Below are 21,164 nucleotides of genomic sequence, written 5' to 3'. Positions count from 1 at the left end.
CAAGTTTAGCAATCTATGCCATTTAATCACTAATCTTTCCTTTTTGTATTTAATTTAATTTTTACTTATATACTATAGAATAAACTTTCATAGAATCGACAAAATATCAAATTCAAGAAAAACTAAAATGCGGAATTATTTTGTTTACTAGGCAAGATTAAAATGTTTACAATAGCTGTTGCAGGGCCTCACATATGTTGAAGGAACACACGAGGTCTATGCCGTAGACCATGGTGATCATTGTATATCTGGTGAATCGGGTATATCGCGTATTGTAGCCACAGAATAAACGTTTACGTCTCACCATAATCATGGGAAAGTCAAAGCGTAAATTTAATTGGAAAGCGCGTAAGATCGTGGAGCCTGAAACCAAAAAGGATTGGGAAACCCCGGAAGTGGAATTGCAGCAGCCGATCGGCGGTGGTATCGACAGTAGCAATGCATTGGTTTTGCCGTCCAAGAAAGACAAGAAAGATACCAAAATAGATGAGGTGAAACTAGTAAAAAGGTTAAGCAAGAAAAAGAGGAAACAGCTTCAAAAAGTGATCGAACGAAGGAAGAAGAAGGAAGAGGTATGTTGATCCTGGTCTCTCAAGGTGCAAAGTTATAGCTCAGCTGCTTTGAAGTTTAACTTTTGTTTTCTTGTTGTTGAGGATCTCGTTCCAAAGTTTTGGGAGGAGGAAACATATCAGGGTTCTCCGGGAGGGGTTTTAAGGGTGCGCCCTCCGTGTGTTTTTGTGAAAAGTCAGTAAGTGTTTTGTTTAACAGATGCTAACTACCAACAAATTATTTATTACAGAGAGCAACATTGCTAGCTTCCTTGCAAGAAGTTCAGGCATCCAAAGAAGAAATGGCGCTGTTTTCATCCACCTCAAAAATCGGACAGCAGTTGAAGGCCCCAAAACGGTATGTGTTATATATGCAACATACAAGCATTTTACCAGGTTTTTGCTGTATGCAGTTCAATACGCACTAACGCAGTACATACGTAGTACATACTATATTCAATACGCAATACGCAGTACATACTACACGTACGTAGTACGTACTACACCCTTCCATTTCAATCACCCTCAAAGACCTTTTGCTAAATATTGTAGTTGTTCAAGTTCAAAAAAATTACATTACTTTGATATTTCAAAACTTGCCATACATATTGAGAATCAGAGGTCTGGTTGACATTTAATAACATTTGCAAAATGTTGGAAAAAAGTTTGAGTGTAGAGCATAACTGTCAAGCAGCTTTGATCTGGCAGTTGTAAAAAGTAAAGAAAAAGAAGAATATCTATAGTTTTGTCACACCACTAACTTCCATACATGCACAATTTTTAAAGACAAATTGAGTTTTGGGATTGTACACTTTCTCAGTAATGTTCATTTTAGTAAATGACTCATGAACAATTGAAACACTGCATACAGGTGTATTAAAATTACTGGTGACATAACGTATGCCGTAGATGTATCCAAGGTAACAGAAAAGCAATGTATGAACACAGATTCAACACTGATTTTATCTTTTCTGCATTGAAAGTGATTGAATGCACAATGAAGTTAAGGTTCATGAAACCAAGAAATACTACCCTTTTCAGAATTAGAGCGCGAAGCCACTGCAGTGAACTGCAATAAAACTGCTCACACTAATTAGTTTCAGCTGTAGCCAGCTGGCAAAGTCGACAACATTGTATGTCCCATGCAGACAGTTTGTCTTGGGAAGTTGAAATAAAAAAGATTTGTACATGGACCAGTGCATGGTAATGTTACATTGTATCTTAATCTTAAACACAGGATGCCAATCGTAAACTCTCGTTTACAACTCGAGCCTCAGCAGAGCAAGTTTTGCCTTTGTACAAGCAGACTTTTTGGTCTTTATCAAGTAGCCTTGTTCAACACCAAAGTGGCCACGGCTACAGCTGAAACTAATTAGTGTAAGCAGTTTTATTTCAGTTCATTGCAGTGGCTTTGCGCTCTATTACTGAAAATGGTTGTAATTAACTGAAATATTGATCAACTTTTCAAGTGTACGCCTACAGTACTGAGAGGTTCTTGATGACGTTGCTTCTTTCTTCCAATGTAGAAGATTGAGTTCAAATTAAAGAGCTAACGTAGCCAGGTATCCATACCATTTCGCATTATATAACATGAACAGTTACTTCATATTCAACAAAATTTCTTGGAAAAGTTTAAATTTTGGAGCAAAAAATTATTTTTTTTCTATTTTCTATGTCAGTTCTTTTGACTTTGACAAAGAAGTCAAACTCAGCAGCATCAGTGGAAGCAACAAAAAGAGGAAAATTGAAGATGAAAAAGATAAATCTGAAGAAAGTGACATAGATACCAGTGATATATCAACAGATGATGAAGGAGAAGATGAAGGGAAAGCAGAAATTTCTAAGCAGGATGAAAAAGAGGAAAAAACTACAAATGAGTTAAATTCCCAGTTATCTAATACTGATGTTGAAAAAGTTGATGAAACATCAAAAGACAAAGTTAGTCCTGCTTGTAGTGATGGAAAACAAAGTCCTCATGAAAAAGAAGAAATTCAACAAAATAAAGATGATAAGGTGGATAAAGAACCAGCTGTGTTTGTACCAGTCAATAGGATACCAGAAGTGCAGGTATTGTATGCAAAATTTCAAATGTTAACCCTTGCAGACCTGACTGAAGGTAACATACTAGAATATTACCCTGATATGCTAGCATTCAGTGCTGCCAGGGTTTGCACACCCAAAAATTCCTTACTGGTGCTACATTCTAAGGAATTGCCACTCCAGGTCTAAGTTTGAAACCTCAATGTATCAATGGAATTTTTGCTTCTCTATTATAATTCCCACACAATTTTGGTACACATATTTCGGATACAGAGGCAGTAGTATTTGGATAAGTGTGCAATGGAAACCAATCTGACGTGCCAATAAATCAATCAAGGACATAGTATAAACATAGTTTTAAATCGTAGAAAATACACTTTGAATTAGCTGTATGTTTTTGTTAGCAGAATGGGATTGAATTGAATTAGTATAGGTTCTCAATAAGCTTACAAGACACTTTGACCATTATTTATACTGTGAAATGTTTGAATTAGCTCCATCTTAATAGTGAATTCTTGACTCTAGCTAAATTAGCTTTACATGCTAGCTGAAAAGTCCTGTTTTACGATACATGTAATGATGTACATGTGACCTATATTAGGAGAGCTGACTCCAAGAAATTCTAGTAAATTGATTCAGAAGGGCTCTGAAATCATCGGGGACACTAGTATGGACTCGCAAAGATGCTATAAAGTGTCCTGATTTTGGCTGCCAGTGTCTTATACAAATTTGATTATAATTTATGATATTCTAGCTTCAACAACGTAACAGCAGCAATAAAACAATGTACGTGCCACTGTCTTTTTTTAGGTCCAGAACTGTATTCTTGAAAGAGTACTTTACTCCATAGGTACAGTTTCAAATTCAGGATTCATAAAGTCAAGGGCACAGTCCTACAAGTTCTTATCATGATGAAGGTGTTGATGTCTACCCGTATAACAGTCCAATACTACATATACATAGATGGCCTCAGTAGTGGTGGATGTTGGGCAGATATTAGTGTTTTATAATAAGAGCTTACACTTACAAACTTACTGTATATGGAGAAAGGAAGGGAGAAAAACTAACTACTATCAATGATATAGCTGTGATGTGAAAGAGGTTAACTCCCAAAATATCTAAGAACGGCTGTACATTTGCAACTTTTCCTGTGGTGGTATTTGTGGTTTTTCAAAACTATAAAACTTGTGTTTTGTTTATACTATGTCAAAGTGATAACAATGAAACCCTTTGTTGATATGTTGACACCAGGAAGCCAGGTTAGCTTTACCAATCCTTGCTGAAGAGCAGACAGTGATGGAGCACATCAAACATCATCCAGTTGTTATCATCTGTGGTGAGACTGGCAGTGGTAAAACAACTCAAGTACCACAGTTCCTCTATGAAGCTGGCTATGCCAAGTAAGTAACAGTGGTGTCAATTACAACTAAAGTGATTTACTGATATCATATTGTACCTCTATCATCAAGACAATAGAATTTTCCATGTTAAAAAACCATATGGAATAGATTGTTAAGTTATTGTTCCATAACATTGACCTTTTCCAGGTACTTATAAACACAGCGCTTCTTGTGGATACTACTGTGCATTCACTTGAGGATTGTTTCAAAGGACCTACGGTATAAACTGATTGCCAGGATTTATCTCACACTCTATAAGTCTGGTTTCATAGACTGTCAGAACATAGACAGTAGCCGCTCCACTGTTTATGGTCAGAAGCACATCCTACATTGCGCTCTGCACTTGTTGTAGGAATCAGAAGAAAGTTTGTGGTTAAATTACATGAAACTGGTGACCACTCAGCCAATTCCATGTCCCAGTCACATCTGTGAAATACATGATAAGGTTCATTATACTTTGCAAAATTTTCTTGATAACCTCATAGTATCCAAGTTAAGCTCTGTATATATGCAAGAATTTTGCTTTGTCTTCTGGCAGGAAAGGCTTGATAGGAATCACAGAACCACGGCGTGTAGCAGCAATCAGCATGTCAAAACGTGTGGCATATGAAATGAATCTGAGTACAAGGTGAGTTGCTAATAGCAACAATGTGTAAACATCTCATGTTAACCCTTTGAGTGCTGTAATTGTTCCCATCAAAATTTTAGTGCAACATTTTTCCAATTTTTATGATTTATTCTGTAATTTTTTGATAATTTTAGACCAAATGGACCTCACATTTCATTGGCTAAAGTTTGTTATCAAAATTTTGACAAAAATCTGAAAAATATCAACTGGAGTATATTTTCTGAAGAAAACAAAAATTGACTTTGGCGCTCAAAGCGTTAAGTAATTTTAGTACCTGAAATGATGCCAGGGCATCGGTTAAGTTCTTTTATTGGTTCGGATAAAATGATAGAGGGGCCTTCTTGAAATATTATTTGAATCTGGCACAAATTATATAATGGTTTTCCTAAAATAATACTTGGGTATGGCTAAAATATGTAAGGCCTTAGATTTAATGATATATTAGGGTTTAACAAAGAGGAAGCAGAATTATGGCTAAAGCACACTACCACGAATTGACTACAATGATGTATGAGTGTCAATTGTACTTGAAGAAGGAACAGAAATGCATTACATACAAGACAAATTGAAAACTATACACTTTCCAGATGATGTTCATTTACAAATGCTAACAAGTTTAAAATATTTTCCGCAAATTGACACTGCTTTAACATAGCCATGAAATAAAACAATATAATTATATTGAAGGTAAATTTCTGATGTTTTATCTTGCAGGAAAATATCTTATCAAATTCGATATGAAGGCAATGTTTCTGAAGACACAGAAATCAAGTTTGTCACAGATGGTGTGCTTCTCAAAGAAATTCAAAAGGTGAACAAAAATGTTGTACAGTAGTTTGTGTAATACAATCGTAGTAATCTATAGTAATCTGTATTTTTGGACATTGAAAATAAAGTCATTTATGTTATTGCTTACATGAGGAAAATAATACTTCACTAGGGAGAAAAATGTATAGACTACAGTTCTGCTCATTGCAAACTTTCAGAGCCTAGCATCCATACAATATAATTTTAGTATTATGTAATCTTATCATCATGAGTTTTTATCCAGTTATTTAATTTGTATGTGTAACCTGGCATATAGAATGCTAAAAAACAAAATGTATATTGCTACCCTCCACTGATTTTCCACTGCAGTAAAGCTGTCACAACATGCCATCATTTTATCAATCCTCTTTCTGCCAGGCTCCGTAGACAAACCATAGAATTAATGCCTCTTTGGAGAAAGATGATTAACCCTGACACCCTATTTTCATGTCTAGATAAATCAAACCACACCTTTGAAAACAATTGGGTTAAGCAAAAATATGACAGTAAAAAGCTTAGTGATTGTATAACAATTTTGTTTCAGGATTTCTTGCTGTCCAGTTACTCTGTTATCATAATTGATGAAGCCCATGAAAGGAGTGTCTACACAGATATATTGATAGGGCTGCTATCAAGAATTGTGCCTCTTAGAAATAAAGTGAGTCCTCATGATTGCAGTGGTAATGTAACAATTCTCTCTAAATCAAGATTCTCATTTGTTTTTCATTCAGAATGAATTTCAAAATTATGAAATTTAAATTGATGTGTTGAACGCTGCCAGAAATAGATCGTAGGGAACTTGTCAGTTTACTGTACAATGTTATTTATTGATGGTAATTTGTTGAACCAATGAAGATTGAATGGAAATTCTAACTCTGAATGGAATTGTGTTTAATGTTAAGTTGAACAATTCCACCATATTTTGTGTAAAAAGTTGAGTATATAATATTAAGTCCCAAGTGATAATTATTGGTATGATTGTGTGTTGTTTAATCTTACAGAAAGGTAATCCCTTGAAATTAATCATCATGTCAGCAACCCTGAGAGTGGAAGATTTCACTCAGAATGAAAGACTCTTTAAAACGAAGCCACCGGTGTTGAAAGTGGAATCCAGACAGTACCCGGTCACTGTGCATTTCAATAAACGCACTCCGGTAGATGATTACATGAATGAAACTTACAAAAAAGTAAGCACTGTATTGTTGCCACTTTCATATGCAGTATCCGTGTTTCTATGATTTATGAGGACTGTTTCCAAAGCCCACAGATTGCCCATTTGGTACAGATTTCAGTGATCATACCCTGGTACACATGCATGTAGCTTATAAATTGGGACTTTATGTGATGAACCCTACGTATCTAATTTCACACAAAATCCCGATGCAATTTTTCCTAACCAAATGGTTGAGCAACGTTCGGATTTGTAATCACTTTTCAACAATCAGCATGTTTATCAAGCACCAAATATACATGTAGAGTGTTTTGAGTATTTCTCAAACAAGTTCATCACAATTGAACTGCGTTTACTTTCCAAAGCTTTTGAAAATGCAGCCTCAATATGAATTAATGTGAGAATCTAAATGTTTATTTTCAGTAAGATATTTTACATCATTTGTCATGACAGGTCCTGAAAATTCACCGCACTCTGCCACCAGGGGGCATCCTAGTCTTTGTAACAGGACAAAATGAAGTCAATTCACTGTCTAGGAAACTCAGAGCAGCTACAAAGCCAAGGAGACTTCATACTCAGTTACAAGGTACATGCCATGTTGTTCTTAACCATCAGGAAAGTGTATTTGTCCCATGATAAGTTGGTTGCATGTGGTGCTTCCAATCATGTGACTTTTAACTTACATGCATTGGAAGTTATTCACCAATCACAGGTTACGTACCATTACAGTAAAGGCTGACTGATATAAGCTAACCTTTATAAATGAGGCTGTGTATGTCATAATGGAATGAAAACATTTTATGTGCTTGTTCAGTAGTTATTATATTGTAAGAAGCTTATTGAAAGTGTAATAATCTACACAGTAATACTGTTTCTATTTTTGGTGAGTTTTTAATGTGTTCATTCATTAACATCATATCATGTAGGCTGCTAAAAAAATGATGCAGATCATATGATGCTATGAATGTTGTTGTTCATGTTTGAACATTTTTCACAGGTGATGCTGACTCTGAAGAGGAGATCAAATCTTTCAAGAAAAACAAATCATTAAAGTTGCCAAAAGTACAGCTGGACAGGTAATGGTTCCATTTCTAGAAAAAGCAAACTTTCTAAGTGTGCATCTTTATCAAATGAATGGCGCAAAATAATTTAGAGTAAAAGGTTTTGTGTAGTCCATCTATGGTTGCATTTGTAACATGACTATGATGAAATTTTATGTAGCCATGCAGAGTCTTTGGATTTCATAAAGCTAAAAGAGGTGGATAACAGCATGGTGTGACTGAATTCTGGTAATCATGACCTAATTCATCTGAAAAGAATTAGAATCTCATTGTTACTACCAGGTCTTTTACTTCTATCTCAATCATGACCTAATGCATCTGAAAAGAATCGGAATCTGATTGTAACTACCAGGTCTTTATACTTCCATCTCTGATCTCTTACAGAGACCCTTTTTGGTATAGAAACTGAATCTACCTTTGACAATGGTCAGGTCATGCAAATACTGTCTTGTGGCAATGTAAATTTGTTAATCAATCAAAATATACTGAGATATACAAGACACTACAGCACAGCTGAAAGTTTGCCTGTAAAAGAATGTGTAGTACAGACTCTATCAGATTTGGCATAAGGGTATCACTGACAGTAGGGCCGTTCACAGTTTACGTCACTGTTCTCTCATTAATATGCAAAAATAAATATTTGTCTGCATTTTTAGATTACGCTTTTGAAAATTACGCATGCATGAACGACGAAAATACATCTCAGTAGGCAACTGCTAGTGTAACAATGAATACTAAAAAACATATTCACGACTCAGAGTACAAGCTGCAAACACAGCTACGCATGCAACATTGATAAAATGTGTCCGCATTTCAAGCTGCGTGTCCGATGTCGCGTGCGTACGGCTATATTTAGTAACAAACCTGTAACTGTGAACAACACTATTATTCTCAATGTATTCTGAAGCTATTCAACAAATCCATATGAGGAGGAAGAAGCTGATGAAGGAACCATAAATGATGATGTCGATGATGATGTCATAGATGATATCCAATCAGAACACGGGATACATGCTGTTGAGTCTTCTGATGATGAAATGGTATGTTAGAGTCAATGATCGCATTCACTAAATGTGCTTTCTGGTGAAAAAGATATTTCTCTAATAATTTTGTCCTGTCAATTTATGTTGTTCTTTTCATGCACTGTCATATTTGTAGGAAAGCAGATGTTAATTTCATACTGAGCAGCAGAACAATATTAATCTACAGGTCTGTTCAATATCATGAGAAAGTACAGTCCATACATCATGAATACTTCTCGTAAGGCCAAATATGGATTTCTATGACATTCTTCCATTGCCTTTATTGTTTTCAATGGGTCAGACGTCATGCTCCTGTACGACACATTTTATTGTTTTGTGCCATGGTCAGACAAGCTGCTTTTTCTCTTGCTACACTTTCACTGAACAAACTGCTTCTTGTTCTGACTTTCATGTCGTTCTACCCAACAAATGTAAAACAGGTAAAACCCTACACAGCCACTCACAATTTAGATGTTTTATTGCATGAGACATTTCTTGATATTGTTTTGAACATTTTTTTTTGTCAGGATGAGAAGCTGTCTGCAGAGGTTGATGATGTTCCATTGTACGTACTTCCTTTGTATTCTCTGTTAGCACCTGATAAACAAGCAAAGGTTAGCAGACATTTTTTAGCTACTATAGACTATAGTCTATAGAAGCTATTGGGATGGGTATCCGTCCGGCGTCTGTCGTCAGTCTGTATGTATGTATGTATGTATGTATGTATGTCCGTTTGTGAGGCGTCCATCCACTCAAATATCTTGAGAACCGCAGAGTAGTACTTACTGATTTGATATTTGTTGTGTAGATGAAAAATATGATTTTGAGAAACTATTTTTTTTAATTTTGTGATATTGTTGAAAATAGGCAAATTAATGCCAAAAAAGGTGTTTTTGGTAAAAAATCTTCTTCTTCATAACCGCTGGTCAGACAGCTTTGTTATTTGGTATACAGGTCCCTAGGGATACCCCAACTTAGATTTGTTCAAATTGTGATGAAATATGCAAATGTGTATTTTTAAGGAATTTTTTTGTCATTTTTGGTCAAAATTTGACTTACATTGTATGGAAGTCTTGTACTGTATAAACCCTATCAATTCACCCAGAAAAAAATAATTAATATGATTTTAAATAATTGAATTAATTAGGAAATCATCAAAGCCAGTTTGCTTACCATGCTTACCATCTTGGAGGATGAAAACATGTAAAGGCAACTTTCCTGAATCCAAACTTTGATATATTCTGAACCACCATTTATGTTATCTAAAGAAATTGCTCATAATAGTTTGTCATGATAGGGTGGTCAAATAAATAGAGATAGAGAAAGTTCTAATTTCCATTTATGGTTGACTTGGTAAGGATAAAATAAGATTACTTTTTGAGGAAAAAACAGAGTGGTCAATTAAAAGAGTGGTCAAAGTGATGGGTTTTTATGGTAAAGCTGGGCTGTAAGATTCCTCATGTGCTATTTATAGCACTTATGCAATCTGTGTAAACAGTGCAATGAAAGTGTAACATGATTCCTTATAATGCTTTTGATGACCTTGAACTTCTAAGTTTCAAACATTTGTCTCTTCAGTGTGCTTTCTCTGAGTACGTACAGTCTCAACTTATTCAACAGAACTTACAAGTTAATTTGAAAGTTAAAATGTGCTTGGTTAATAGGATGAAAATAATATATTAAAAGATAACCAGCTCAAGATTCTTTATAACCTGACAGATATGCTGTTTTTTATGACGTAAATCTTGATTTAAGCAAGTCTTGTTTACTTTAATTAGAATGTAATTAACTCTCGTTTATTTGCTATTATAGACTAATATAGTCTGATGAAATATGCAAATCTGTATTTTTACGGAATTTTTTTCCATTTTTGGTCAGGCCATCCTGAAATGAGCTATCAAAGATATCCACCTTCTTCATCAATACATGTGTCACAAAAGGTTATTCTCTACATAACACAGCAGAGCTCTGTCAACTGTTGAGTCGCTTGTTTTTTCAAAACTGTTGGTCAGACAGCTTTAATATTTGGTTTACATGTCCCTAGGATGACCTTAGTGAGATAATTTCATACAGTCATTAAATACTTAATTTTGTATCCATGTCTATAGTAGCTTCAGGACTTTGGCCCTATGTTTCCTCTTTGTGTAGAAAATGTAAATAGACTTGCGGTATATTCATCAAAATATGATATTAATAGATACAATTATACAAAATGATTTAGTGGTCATAGTAGCTACAGACATAAATTATCCTGTTTTGTTAGTCTCATTTAATTACAGAAAATACACGAATCATATACTATTCAGCTCCAGGTCTCTATAAGAACTTTTTTGTGTGTGTCCCTGCACAGAATTTAGAATTTCATAAGAAATAATGAAATAAATGGAATATAATGACAGGTTTGTACTGCCATAAATTTGTATCATAATGGTAGTTTTATCACCATATGCATTTTGTGACTGTCACATAGAATAGACACCTTGCTAACTAGATTGCTATTTTTCCCCAATGTATCATAATATTTGTGTCTAGGTTTTTCAACCACCTCCAGATGGTACCCGCCTCTGTGTTGTCGCTACCAATGTGGCTGAGACATCGCTAACAATACCTGGAATAAAATACGTTGTTGATACAGGCAAGGTAAGCACAAAATTACTATTGAAGTGGGCCTGTGGCATTAACATTTTATCATATCATGAATTTTCATGTGCATGTTATATCGTAAGTTATTGCAAAGGTTTCTGTAATTCCTGCAACTTGCTTTTGGCCAAGGTAATCTGAAAGTTTGGCCTGCATTTGATACTTATCAGAGTTGATATAACTTCACAGCATAGAGATGTATTGATAATGTATCATTATCGTATTCTTTATGCAATATAATGTGAGGGAAGGGAAGATTCTGAAGTAGTCAGTTTTATGATAAAATGTTTCCTGTGGTTATCAGCTGATGATTGTCAGATTATCGGCTGATAATTGTCAGATTATTAGCTGATAATTGTCAGATTATCAGCTGATATTATTCTGAAGATGAACAAAGGACAGAAGCATGATTTGCCACTTTAAAGCTGATTTTGATAAATGTAATCTGATTTCCAGGTGAAAAGGAGATACTATGACAAGGTAACTGGTGTGTCTGCATTTAGAATCACCTGGACATCTCAAGCATCATCCAATCAGAGGGCAGGACGTGCTGGCCGTACTGAAGCAGGTCACTGTTACAGGTAATGTGTGTAAATGTTATCTATTTCATCATTGGTAACTAGTGAATGAGTAGTGATGGATCATGTACTCACTGTTTGTTATAAAATGAACAATCTGTTTGCGAATCCTGTCCGCCAGTTTTCACTTTTCACTGTAAAACTTGGATTCAAATTTACCACTGTCCAGTTATAGCTGATATCTTCAAGATTTGACAAATATATCTGGAACTCAGACTTAAATTACTTTAAATTGAGGTAGAAAATGTTATCATATTGGTATGGTTCAGCATATCATTACACTTACAATGTAGGTTTAGTGTTTTTTTCAATGGGCATTCTATCAATATATATTATGGCTCCCTTTTTAAGTTTAAATGAAGAATTTTTTTAAATTTAATATCCTCATAACCTTCTCTTATGCCATTGTATTAAATTAATTTGGTATGCATTATTCAGAATCATATGTTATATAACTAGCTGTATACTAAAAAGCATACAATATGGTTGCCATAGTAGCCATGAAATGTAACATGCTTTCATTACAGGTTGTACTCATCAGCAGTTTTTGCCAACGACTTTGAAAAATTTTCACCACCAGAGATTACAAGAAGACCGGTCGATGACCTTATCCTGCAAATGAAGGTAAAATTGTCTCCCAAGTCATGTTGTTTTTTCGCTCAATTCAACTTGAACTCTACTCCAGCTTGCTGTACTTCTATCTTGATGCTGACAAAGTGCAATCTTGAATGGATCATATCATGATATAGTTTAAACCTAGGCACAATAACGTATCTCTTTTGCAATAGAAAAGTTCTGTCAAATATGTTGAACTTCAGATTAGATCGACACAAATCAGTCTACCAGAATTTGCCCAAAAAATGTAACATAATGAATGTTGTAGACAATGTGATCCCCGATCAGCTAATGATGATAACTTTGAAAGTTTCCCATGATAAAAAAGGACTAACCCAGTACATTTGAGATAATTTTGAATAACGTCAAATAAGTTATAAGCATATCATTAATAGTAAAAGCTGTACCTTAATGCTAAATATGGTTCCTAAATGAGTACATTTAAATGAATATTTCAATTTAAAAAGCTCTTTCAAATGTACTCTTTGTCAATTGCTGTATATTGCAGGATATGAACATTGACAAAGTTGTCAACTTTCCATTCCCAACTCCTCCAGAAGTTGATACAATGAAGGTGAGTGTCACTCAAAGCTATCGTGACAACCGATCACGACAGATTTGAAACCCCATTAGCTGTATCTTTATGATGGTCTGAAATCAAAATATGCAACTTTATGTAAAAGCACTTACCAAAGTGTGACTGCAGAATGTTTTTCAAACATGGGCGACAAATGCACAACTTAGATTTTAACAAATAAACAATTTCTAGGTGTGAATCAAATATGGCCGCCATAAATACAGGTGCAAGTGCCTGAATTTAATCAACCAAATCCATCACCAAGGATTAAAAAAGTGACATTTTCAAATACAATGTAGCTTTAACAGAATCCAAGACATCTCTCTGAAGATTTGATTGTATTTTTTAGTTACAGCATAGGGCAAGAAAAATAAAAAGTTTGTTTCTCATCCTAGACATATTTCAAAAATGATGCGGTGACGCGGATTATCTTCTACTCTCCAATTTTCTTTTTATTCTCCAATCGACAAGAACGCGGAAAAAAACTTGAAAACAGCATAGGAATGCACGCAGAGATAAATGCACAGCAGTGTTGCTTTATTATTTTTGTATAGCAACAGTTCTGCGGTTTGACTTTTAGTGCAGCAATACAGAGTTTTGACAGTGTAATATAACGGTGACATATGTGTACAGTTCTGAATTGAATGTTAGTGTCAATTATTTTGTTTACGGTTCTGTTTTATATAGCACTGTGTTATCCACTATCGTCGCGTATTTTTGCGTATATTTTTTTAAATTTTATTTCCTCATGAGCAGAAAAAAGGTGGACGCTGCGGGTCTGAATTGACGTGAGTGAGGATGAGAAACAAACTCTTTATTTTTCTTGGCCTAATTGGGCTTTAACTACCACCAGTTTGTAGATCATGATGTCTGAACTCAGCATTGCTTTGATTAGGTCATGGTTGGGAGACTCTCAATTGAAATTACCTGCTATGTGAATTTCACAATGGTAATACATCCACCAGGGTATGCAATTTAAGAGTGCGTTTTATCCTTGTATCATTCTTTAGGCAGCTGAGAAGTTGTTGATTTCACTTGGAGCATTAGCAGAACCACCCAAGAAAGGAAGACTCAAAGACATACAGAAAGGTAAATAGATGTCTATGTTAGCCCTCGGGGTCATACTGGGTTGTGAAAATTACAAAAATAATAGTTCTACCCAATCAAAGCTTTTATGACCATACAGGATTGCACTGATTACAAGTGCGTATTTTATGATACTCAGCACATTTGTCATGGGTTGCATTTGTTTTTAAAATATCACGTATCCTAATCACTGATAACATAAAAATTGTAAACAAATAAAATATTATGTTTTCTAATGACGATGCTTTTCTCATGTAAGGTATCTCTTTCATGGAAATTCATTCTAGTAATGGGTTTCAGTATATATTTGTTCTTGTTGGAAACATACAAGACCTGTTATGAGACATAACTCTTCTTAAGTAAAATAGTAACATTCTTTGCCTTGATTTCAGCTGAATTCACCACCAGTATTACACCGCTTGGTAAAGCTATGGCATGTTTTCCTGTGGCACCGAGATATGCTAAAATGCTAGCGCTGGGAAAACAAGAGGATTGTCTTCAATACACCATTGCCATTGTATCAGCACTGACTGTACATGTAAGTATCAATGCCCTGAACAGTATATTCCTTGCAATACATGCTGGCAATATTGTGTTCTTACCAAACTACACTATTATTTTTCATTTTATACCACTTTCCATCCGTAAGAAACAGAAAATATCAAAAAGCATTGATTTGAGGAACAAGATGTATGACTGCAATTACTTGGACAAACTGTTGCCATGGGAACACTTTAGTTACTAAGGCAACCTGTTACTGTGGTGACATTCACGTAATCATACAATTGTTGTACCAATCATTGGAATCACATTACATTTTCATTTACAGGATCTCTTTGAAGAGTTTGATCAAACTCCAGCAAGTCAAGATCATGTAAGTTTAGATTTTATTTGTATCATAGCTTTTACTTTGAATATTGTCTGACCAACAAAATGATAGACAGCATCTCTTTTCCTGGACATCTAATCTTAAATAATTTGGACCAATTATCACCAGTGATATTTCAAAATGTTGAATTTAAGTAAGTTACATGTACTGATATCAATTTCCTCTCAGCTGAGGAAAGTTGTGTTCTGATCCTAAATGTTTATTTTACTTGATACTATGTTTTTTTTTCTATTCATGACTGAATCTTTACTCTCATTTGACCTTTGACCTGTAGAAAGAAGAACAACGGAAGCTGAAAGCTAGAATATCTCACTACAAGAGAATGTGGGCAGGCCAGGTAATATTGTCACCCTGATTTGTTTCAACTTTTATCAAACTTTACTTAATATCATAGTGACATATTTGTCTCCTACTCTTCAGCAATCCTGTGGAAGCAGTGAGCCGCTGATGTCAATGCTGAAATTAAAAGTCACATTTTTAGGAGTGTTCGTGAGATATTTCTTGTACAGTACCAGCGAGCACTATACCAATTACCGTACTTAGAAATTCCTTAGTGTGTTGTACTGTAAAGGTGATGGCCATTTTATACGCCATAATGCCATATAAGTAACAATGACTGCATTGTCACAGCTGTCACCTCTTTCATTCCCATCTGTTGCTATGGAAACATCCCAAGGTTACACCTTCAATTCCTCAACAAAATGTCATCAATAAGTTTTATGTTGTAATTTTAAATTTCCACTTTCCTGCATTTTAGCATTATTTTAATATGGAATGCAATTTGTTGGACACTGTATTTCATTTGGTTGTGGTAATTGTTTCCTGTGTGATAGATATTGCAAAGTTAATGACACGATGTTGCTTGGTTTCCTCTCAGGGAGAGTCCCTGTTGCTAGGTGACCTGATGGTGTTGCTAAGCGCTGTCGGTGCTAGTGAGTTTGGTGGCATGTCAGCGGCATTCTGTGGGTCACATGGTATGAGATACAAAGCCATGGTTGAAATCAGAAGGCTTAGAAGGCAACTTACAAATGCAGGTAAACAAGCAAATATCATAAAATCATGTAATATAAAAATTTCTCATTGTTGCTCGCGTCTTGTGACTTTCTCAGAACATTTGTAATTTGACTACACTCTCATATTGTGAATTTGCTCATATATGTTTGGAAGATTTTTTATTTGTGTGTGTGTGTGCAAAGAATGATAAATTACACCGTTTATGCAATGAATTTATCTGAGAGACTATCATCAATATTCATTCCCTTTGTTTTCAGTGAATGCTGTGGATTCTGAGTGTGGTTTGTTTGTTGATCCAAACATGAAACCACCAACTTTACTTCAGGTATGTAATGGCTTTCCTATCCTGTCTTTGTAAACAACAACACATTATTGTACAGACAATAAGAATTCCATGGTTCATCTTTCTAGTTCTCAAAATAGCCATGTCATGTACATTGTAATCCTGGACTTAGCTTGAAGAGTTAAGTCTGTGAAAACAATATTTTGTTTCTATAGTATCAACTTTGCATGAAACAAACCCATGTTTGGGAAGCCAAGAATATTTTTCATGATCAAGATATCATAAATTTTTGTGTGTTTTTTTGCATCAGCTTGAATTATTATGAAGGTGTCACACATCAGACAATCTTTAAAAGTTTTTGAAATCAATCTTCCCGAATGAAAGATAGCATATCTAGTTGAATGAGTTTCACACCAGATACAGACGTGGATGTTTACATTCTGTCAACAGCCACGATTCTCTTTTCACTGAGTGAGGAAGTTATTCAAAATTATGCCAGTCACTCTTATTTGATATAGAAATTTGTGAGAAACATTTTTCAGCATAATGACAGAGAAGTATAGTGATGTCTCAAATGATTTTCACAGATTAAACTTCTGAGGCAGATTGCTTTAGCAGGGATGGCAGACCATGTTGCAAGGTATCGTAAACATAACTGTAATTTCCATCATGTTACATGCTAGCATTTTCTATTTCGATCAAGTATAGCCTTTTTGAAACTGAAAGGATATCTGACAAATCTCAAGACTTACACTGTATACTAGTATATTCCTAATTGTAATAAAATTTAACCTACAAAGTGATGATACGGAAAATAACTTCAGCCACACAGACTTGCGTGTAACAGTTTAATCCTTTGAGCGCCAGTTTTTGTTACTTTCATAAAATATATCTCAGTCAATTTTTTTTCAGTTTTTGCCAAAATTTGGATTAAAATCATCAAAACATTGGTCCAAAATCATCAAAAACATTACAGAAACATTCATAAAAATTCTTCACATGTTGCACTAAATTTTGGTGAGAAAATTACAGCGCTCAAAGGGTTAAATTCATGATTATTGATAGGCTGCCAAGATCCTTTTGTACAAGGTCATCAAATCAAATATCATTTTTAAAGTATAATTTCATTTTACAAATCTGAGGAAGTTTGCTAATCTTACTGTACAATGTCTTGTATAATTTTTTATAGGAGGTTACCTTCTGATGAACAAAGTAAAGATACCAAGAATGCTTACAAGGTATGGATTACTCTGATTTAGTTTTGGACTTTTCAGTGCCTGAATGAATGCTTTAACATCATGGTATGTACTGACAGACAATTCATACAATTATGTGGGCATTCATTACAAAATCTGATGCTCTGATTAGCAAGGTCTTGTACAGATATTGTCAAAACACAGTACAATAATTTAACAATGACTGATATTGATCATGTAAATTTCAGTGTTGCATTCCTAGTATAGGCTACTACAGTCTGAAGGCTTATATACTCACTTTCAGTGAGCCATTGCATATATGCAATATTCAAATTAATCCTTTCAAGCTTAAAACATGATTCTTATGGTAATTGATAGTTGATACTATGGTATAACCTTTGCGAATGTGGAGGCTTCTAAAATGTTATTTTGAAAACGCCAATGTTTTGCCTTTAATTCTTGAATTACATTAATTGTCTTAATTCTAATAGTGTGTATATCTATTCTTTTGTATCTGTCAGATGTCAAAGCCCCAGGAACACTTATTTTTTGACAGTCTTATAGAGTAATTCTGTTTTATTTATCAGGCTGAAGGTCTTGAAGATCTTGTCTACATTCACCCTAACTCAATACTTTTCAAACAACTACCAGAGTACATCATTTACCAAGAGATAATAGAGACAGGAAAGCTGTACATGAGAGGTTGGTTATACATCGTTTTCATTACTTTTCATTTGTTCCTGCCCACCATTGAAGTATGAAAGTTAACATATTTCTCAAGATTAAGTTTCCCCAGTATTGAACTGAATATGCAGACCTGTCACAAGAGGGCGCTAGATCTGACATAATCTTAATTTGTTGAGTTGCTAAAAAACATGAGGTTCCTGTCTGCCTGTCGTTCAACAATATGATCTGTGATGTCAGGATAATTAGGAATGCATTCTTATAACCATGAAATAAATCGATAATTTGATGTTGTTCAGGTCATGACAAAAAACCCAGAGTGTAAATGAAGAAATTGTACACGGTCTTGCATACATTCAAAAGATTACGTTGAAGACCTGTGTCATTAAAATTTGAAACTTCAGAATATAGTAAATTTTCATCACTTACGTTAATGTTACTATGCCAAAAAATCAAAGCATTATGTTTCCTTCTATATTACACATCTTTGTAAAATCTACTGATGGGGTTCTTTCTCTGATAGGTGTGTCAGCCATAGAGCCTGACTGGTTGCCAAGGTTACTACCTCACATGTGTACATTCTCCAAACCTCTTGATGAACCATCACCAAGTTACCATAGCAACTCGGGGACAGTTCGTTGTTACATGACAAGTACTTTTGGTGAGTAAAGCATCTTTCCCAAAGACTTGAGATTGGAATGTCCATCCAATGTATCACTTAAAATTCGGGAATGTATAAACTCAAAATCCGGGAATCATTTCATTTTCTTGGATTATTGAATGTACACTTGAAATCTAGGGACAGCCAACCAGCTCATTTTGAGAAATTGTAATATAGGTGTTTAAAAGTAAACATACTGATCTATGCTCTTTGAATGACATACAAATTTGCAAATGAAAGCTGTTCATTACTGCCCTTCTGCACGGATTTGAGTTTTTCCCTCCCTGCCATTATTGTTCACATCTCCTCACAAGGAAACTCCTTGCTAGCCCTCTCCCACCACATTGTTTTGCCTCCCCTTATGGCACACCCCAGAAAACCAAGATTTCTTGACACTCTATTGTTACAGGACGCAATGCATGGACAATACCAGCAGTTGAACTGGAATATCCAACCAGCTTAGAGAAGTACAAATGGTTTGCAACTTTTCTTTTGGATGGAAAGGTAAGCCAACTCTTTCTTACAATTTCATACAGACTTTCTGTGGAAAACAACACCTGATAGGTGAAAAGCAAACATGATGTTAGTTGTGACAAATTCCTTTGAATATGAAGTGCTGGTGTTTTGAAGTCACATTCTCAGTGTCCACTTTTAACGTCAGTGGTCAGAGTGGATGGCATTCAATAGTATGTCAGCTGTCAGGTGAAATTTTTATCATGTATATCAAATTTCCTGCCCAAACAAATCAATATCAACCTGCAGATATGTATGATGCATGTAGTAGGGTTCACCACAAAATTGCAAAGTGTTACTGTTAGACCACAGTTCAGATTACAACTTCTCGTTGGCCACATGTAATGTGTTGATAGTCATGACCTGAACAGAAATAACGCCTTAACAACTCTCATGTAAAGATTTGATGAAGCTTTGCTACCTTCCGGATCTTCCTTTGCAGAAAGAGGACATAAGTGCAAATTTCAAGGACACAAATTTTTGGACATTTCCCCAACAGGATTAGGCCTTGGGCCATAGGGCCTCTGTCTATATATTCAATTCTTGCCCTGTGGAATATTTTAATTAGCTACAAAGTAAACTTGCATTAGCTGCTATTGTGCTGGAGCAATATCCTCCCTTGTCTGTGTAAGCTTGGCCCTCAAGATGACAGTCTGCAAAATGCATGTGGAACAAATTCATCCACTGTGGTCTATGTTTTACTGATTTTCATACTTTGTGTTTCCGTTGTAGGTGATAGCAACACTGGGGGAGTATGTGCCATATCTCCTGTCATCACCGAGAACTATGGTCAAATCATGGGCCAAGTAAGTTCACATATCAGAATTATCAAATTCTGGATTATCTGAAAATCTAAGAATGATGCATATCAGAGAGCTACCAGAGCAGTTCTTAACGGAGCACAAACCTACATGAGGTGAAGTCTTGTGGTAACTAGAACTGTCATTGCTTTTTTTAAAAACGTTTGATAATCCTGCACTTGTATTTTGTAATTCAACATTTGAGGAAAACATTTAAGACATTTCTCATGAAAACCATGGTTTGTAAGCCATTTAGATTTCCGGTGTAGATACCAAAATCCAATCACGAGTGATTTTTTTTATTCTTTGTCATTTTGACTTAAATCATAAGAAACTAATTGATACTTTCAGAAAATTCACAGTTCAGCAAAATCTTATGGCAGTCTGAATGTTTATATGTAAGTTTGAACTGTGTATTTGACAGACTTCAGCCAAGAACAGAGGTTTTTCTCAATGCTCTGATTAGAGAAAGAGTGGATTCCAAGAAACAATTACTTCAAGCCTGGGAAAAAGATGACAAATGTAAGTTTTGTAAGCACAGATAACAAATGTGAAAACTCTTTTGATTTCAACATTAGTTTTCATATTGTTGGTCTTTATCTCGTCGGAAAGTGAAGTTGCAATTTAAAAAATTTATGTAAGCTTTAAAAACTTTAATTGGCCTTGTGCAGAATTTGGACATGAAATTGCATAAACTATTTCAGTCTCTTACTGTGTTATCCCTACTTCTTCACAGGATTTTTCTTTATAGCTCGTTCAGTTGAATGTGGTATTTCTGTGTTGAATTTTGTACAAATACAAAAATCTGTACAGTACAATTTTGACACTGTACAGATTAAAAAAAATATTTCTTAGAAAAATTGATGTCCAGCACTTGCAATGACAATTCACAATCTACTTGAAGTATACTGTGTCACTATCAAACAATCAACCAAAAAAAAGCATGGCTTG

At 34.9% G+C, this 21,164-nt stretch overlaps 1 protein-coding gene across 1 annotated transcript in view; it reads left to right on the top strand.

Moving 5' to 3' along the window:
* The first annotated feature begins 176 nt into the window (after window positions 1-176).
* Window positions 177-21,164, top strand: part of LOC139144726 (probable ATP-dependent RNA helicase DHX37) — a 21,718-nt gene continuing 730 nt past the window's right edge. The window contains exons 1-29 of the mRNA XM_070715450.1: window positions 177-572; window positions 800-906; window positions 2,228-2,615; window positions 3,840-3,988; window positions 4,527-4,616; window positions 5,331-5,427; window positions 5,968-6,081; window positions 6,425-6,610; window positions 7,048-7,180; window positions 7,592-7,670; window positions 8,563-8,695; window positions 9,205-9,291; window positions 11,210-11,317; window positions 11,774-11,898; window positions 12,423-12,519; window positions 13,019-13,084; window positions 14,098-14,176; window positions 14,566-14,711; window positions 15,003-15,047; window positions 15,337-15,399; window positions 15,940-16,096; window positions 16,334-16,401; window positions 16,947-16,999; window positions 17,549-17,597; window positions 18,143-18,257; window positions 18,763-18,900; window positions 19,310-19,404; window positions 20,146-20,219; window positions 20,638-20,735. Of these exons, the coding sequence (XP_070571551.1) occupies window positions 312-572; window positions 800-906; window positions 2,228-2,615; window positions 3,840-3,988; window positions 4,527-4,616; window positions 5,331-5,427; window positions 5,968-6,081; window positions 6,425-6,610; window positions 7,048-7,180; window positions 7,592-7,670; window positions 8,563-8,695; window positions 9,205-9,291; window positions 11,210-11,317; window positions 11,774-11,898; window positions 12,423-12,519; window positions 13,019-13,084; window positions 14,098-14,176; window positions 14,566-14,711; window positions 15,003-15,047; window positions 15,337-15,399; window positions 15,940-16,096; window positions 16,334-16,401; window positions 16,947-16,999; window positions 17,549-17,597; window positions 18,143-18,257; window positions 18,763-18,900; window positions 19,310-19,404; window positions 20,146-20,219; window positions 20,638-20,735 (3,400 nt within the window). The 5' untranslated portion in view covers window positions 177-311. The remainder of the gene's footprint in view (window positions 573-799; window positions 907-2,227; window positions 2,616-3,839; window positions 3,989-4,526; window positions 4,617-5,330; window positions 5,428-5,967; window positions 6,082-6,424; window positions 6,611-7,047; window positions 7,181-7,591; window positions 7,671-8,562; window positions 8,696-9,204; window positions 9,292-11,209; window positions 11,318-11,773; window positions 11,899-12,422; window positions 12,520-13,018; window positions 13,085-14,097; window positions 14,177-14,565; window positions 14,712-15,002; window positions 15,048-15,336; window positions 15,400-15,939; window positions 16,097-16,333; window positions 16,402-16,946; window positions 17,000-17,548; window positions 17,598-18,142; window positions 18,258-18,762; window positions 18,901-19,309; window positions 19,405-20,145; window positions 20,220-20,637; window positions 20,736-21,164) is intronic.

This window comes from Ptychodera flava, chromosome 12, assembly GCF_041260155.1.
Source record: "Ptychodera flava strain L36383 chromosome 12, AS_Pfla_20210202, whole genome shotgun sequence".
In the NCBI taxonomy this organism is placed as follows: domain Eukaryota; kingdom Metazoa; phylum Hemichordata; class Enteropneusta; family Ptychoderidae; genus Ptychodera; species Ptychodera flava.
Note: the sequence above shows the minus strand (reverse complement) of the source record. Positions and strands in the feature narration are given on the sequence as shown.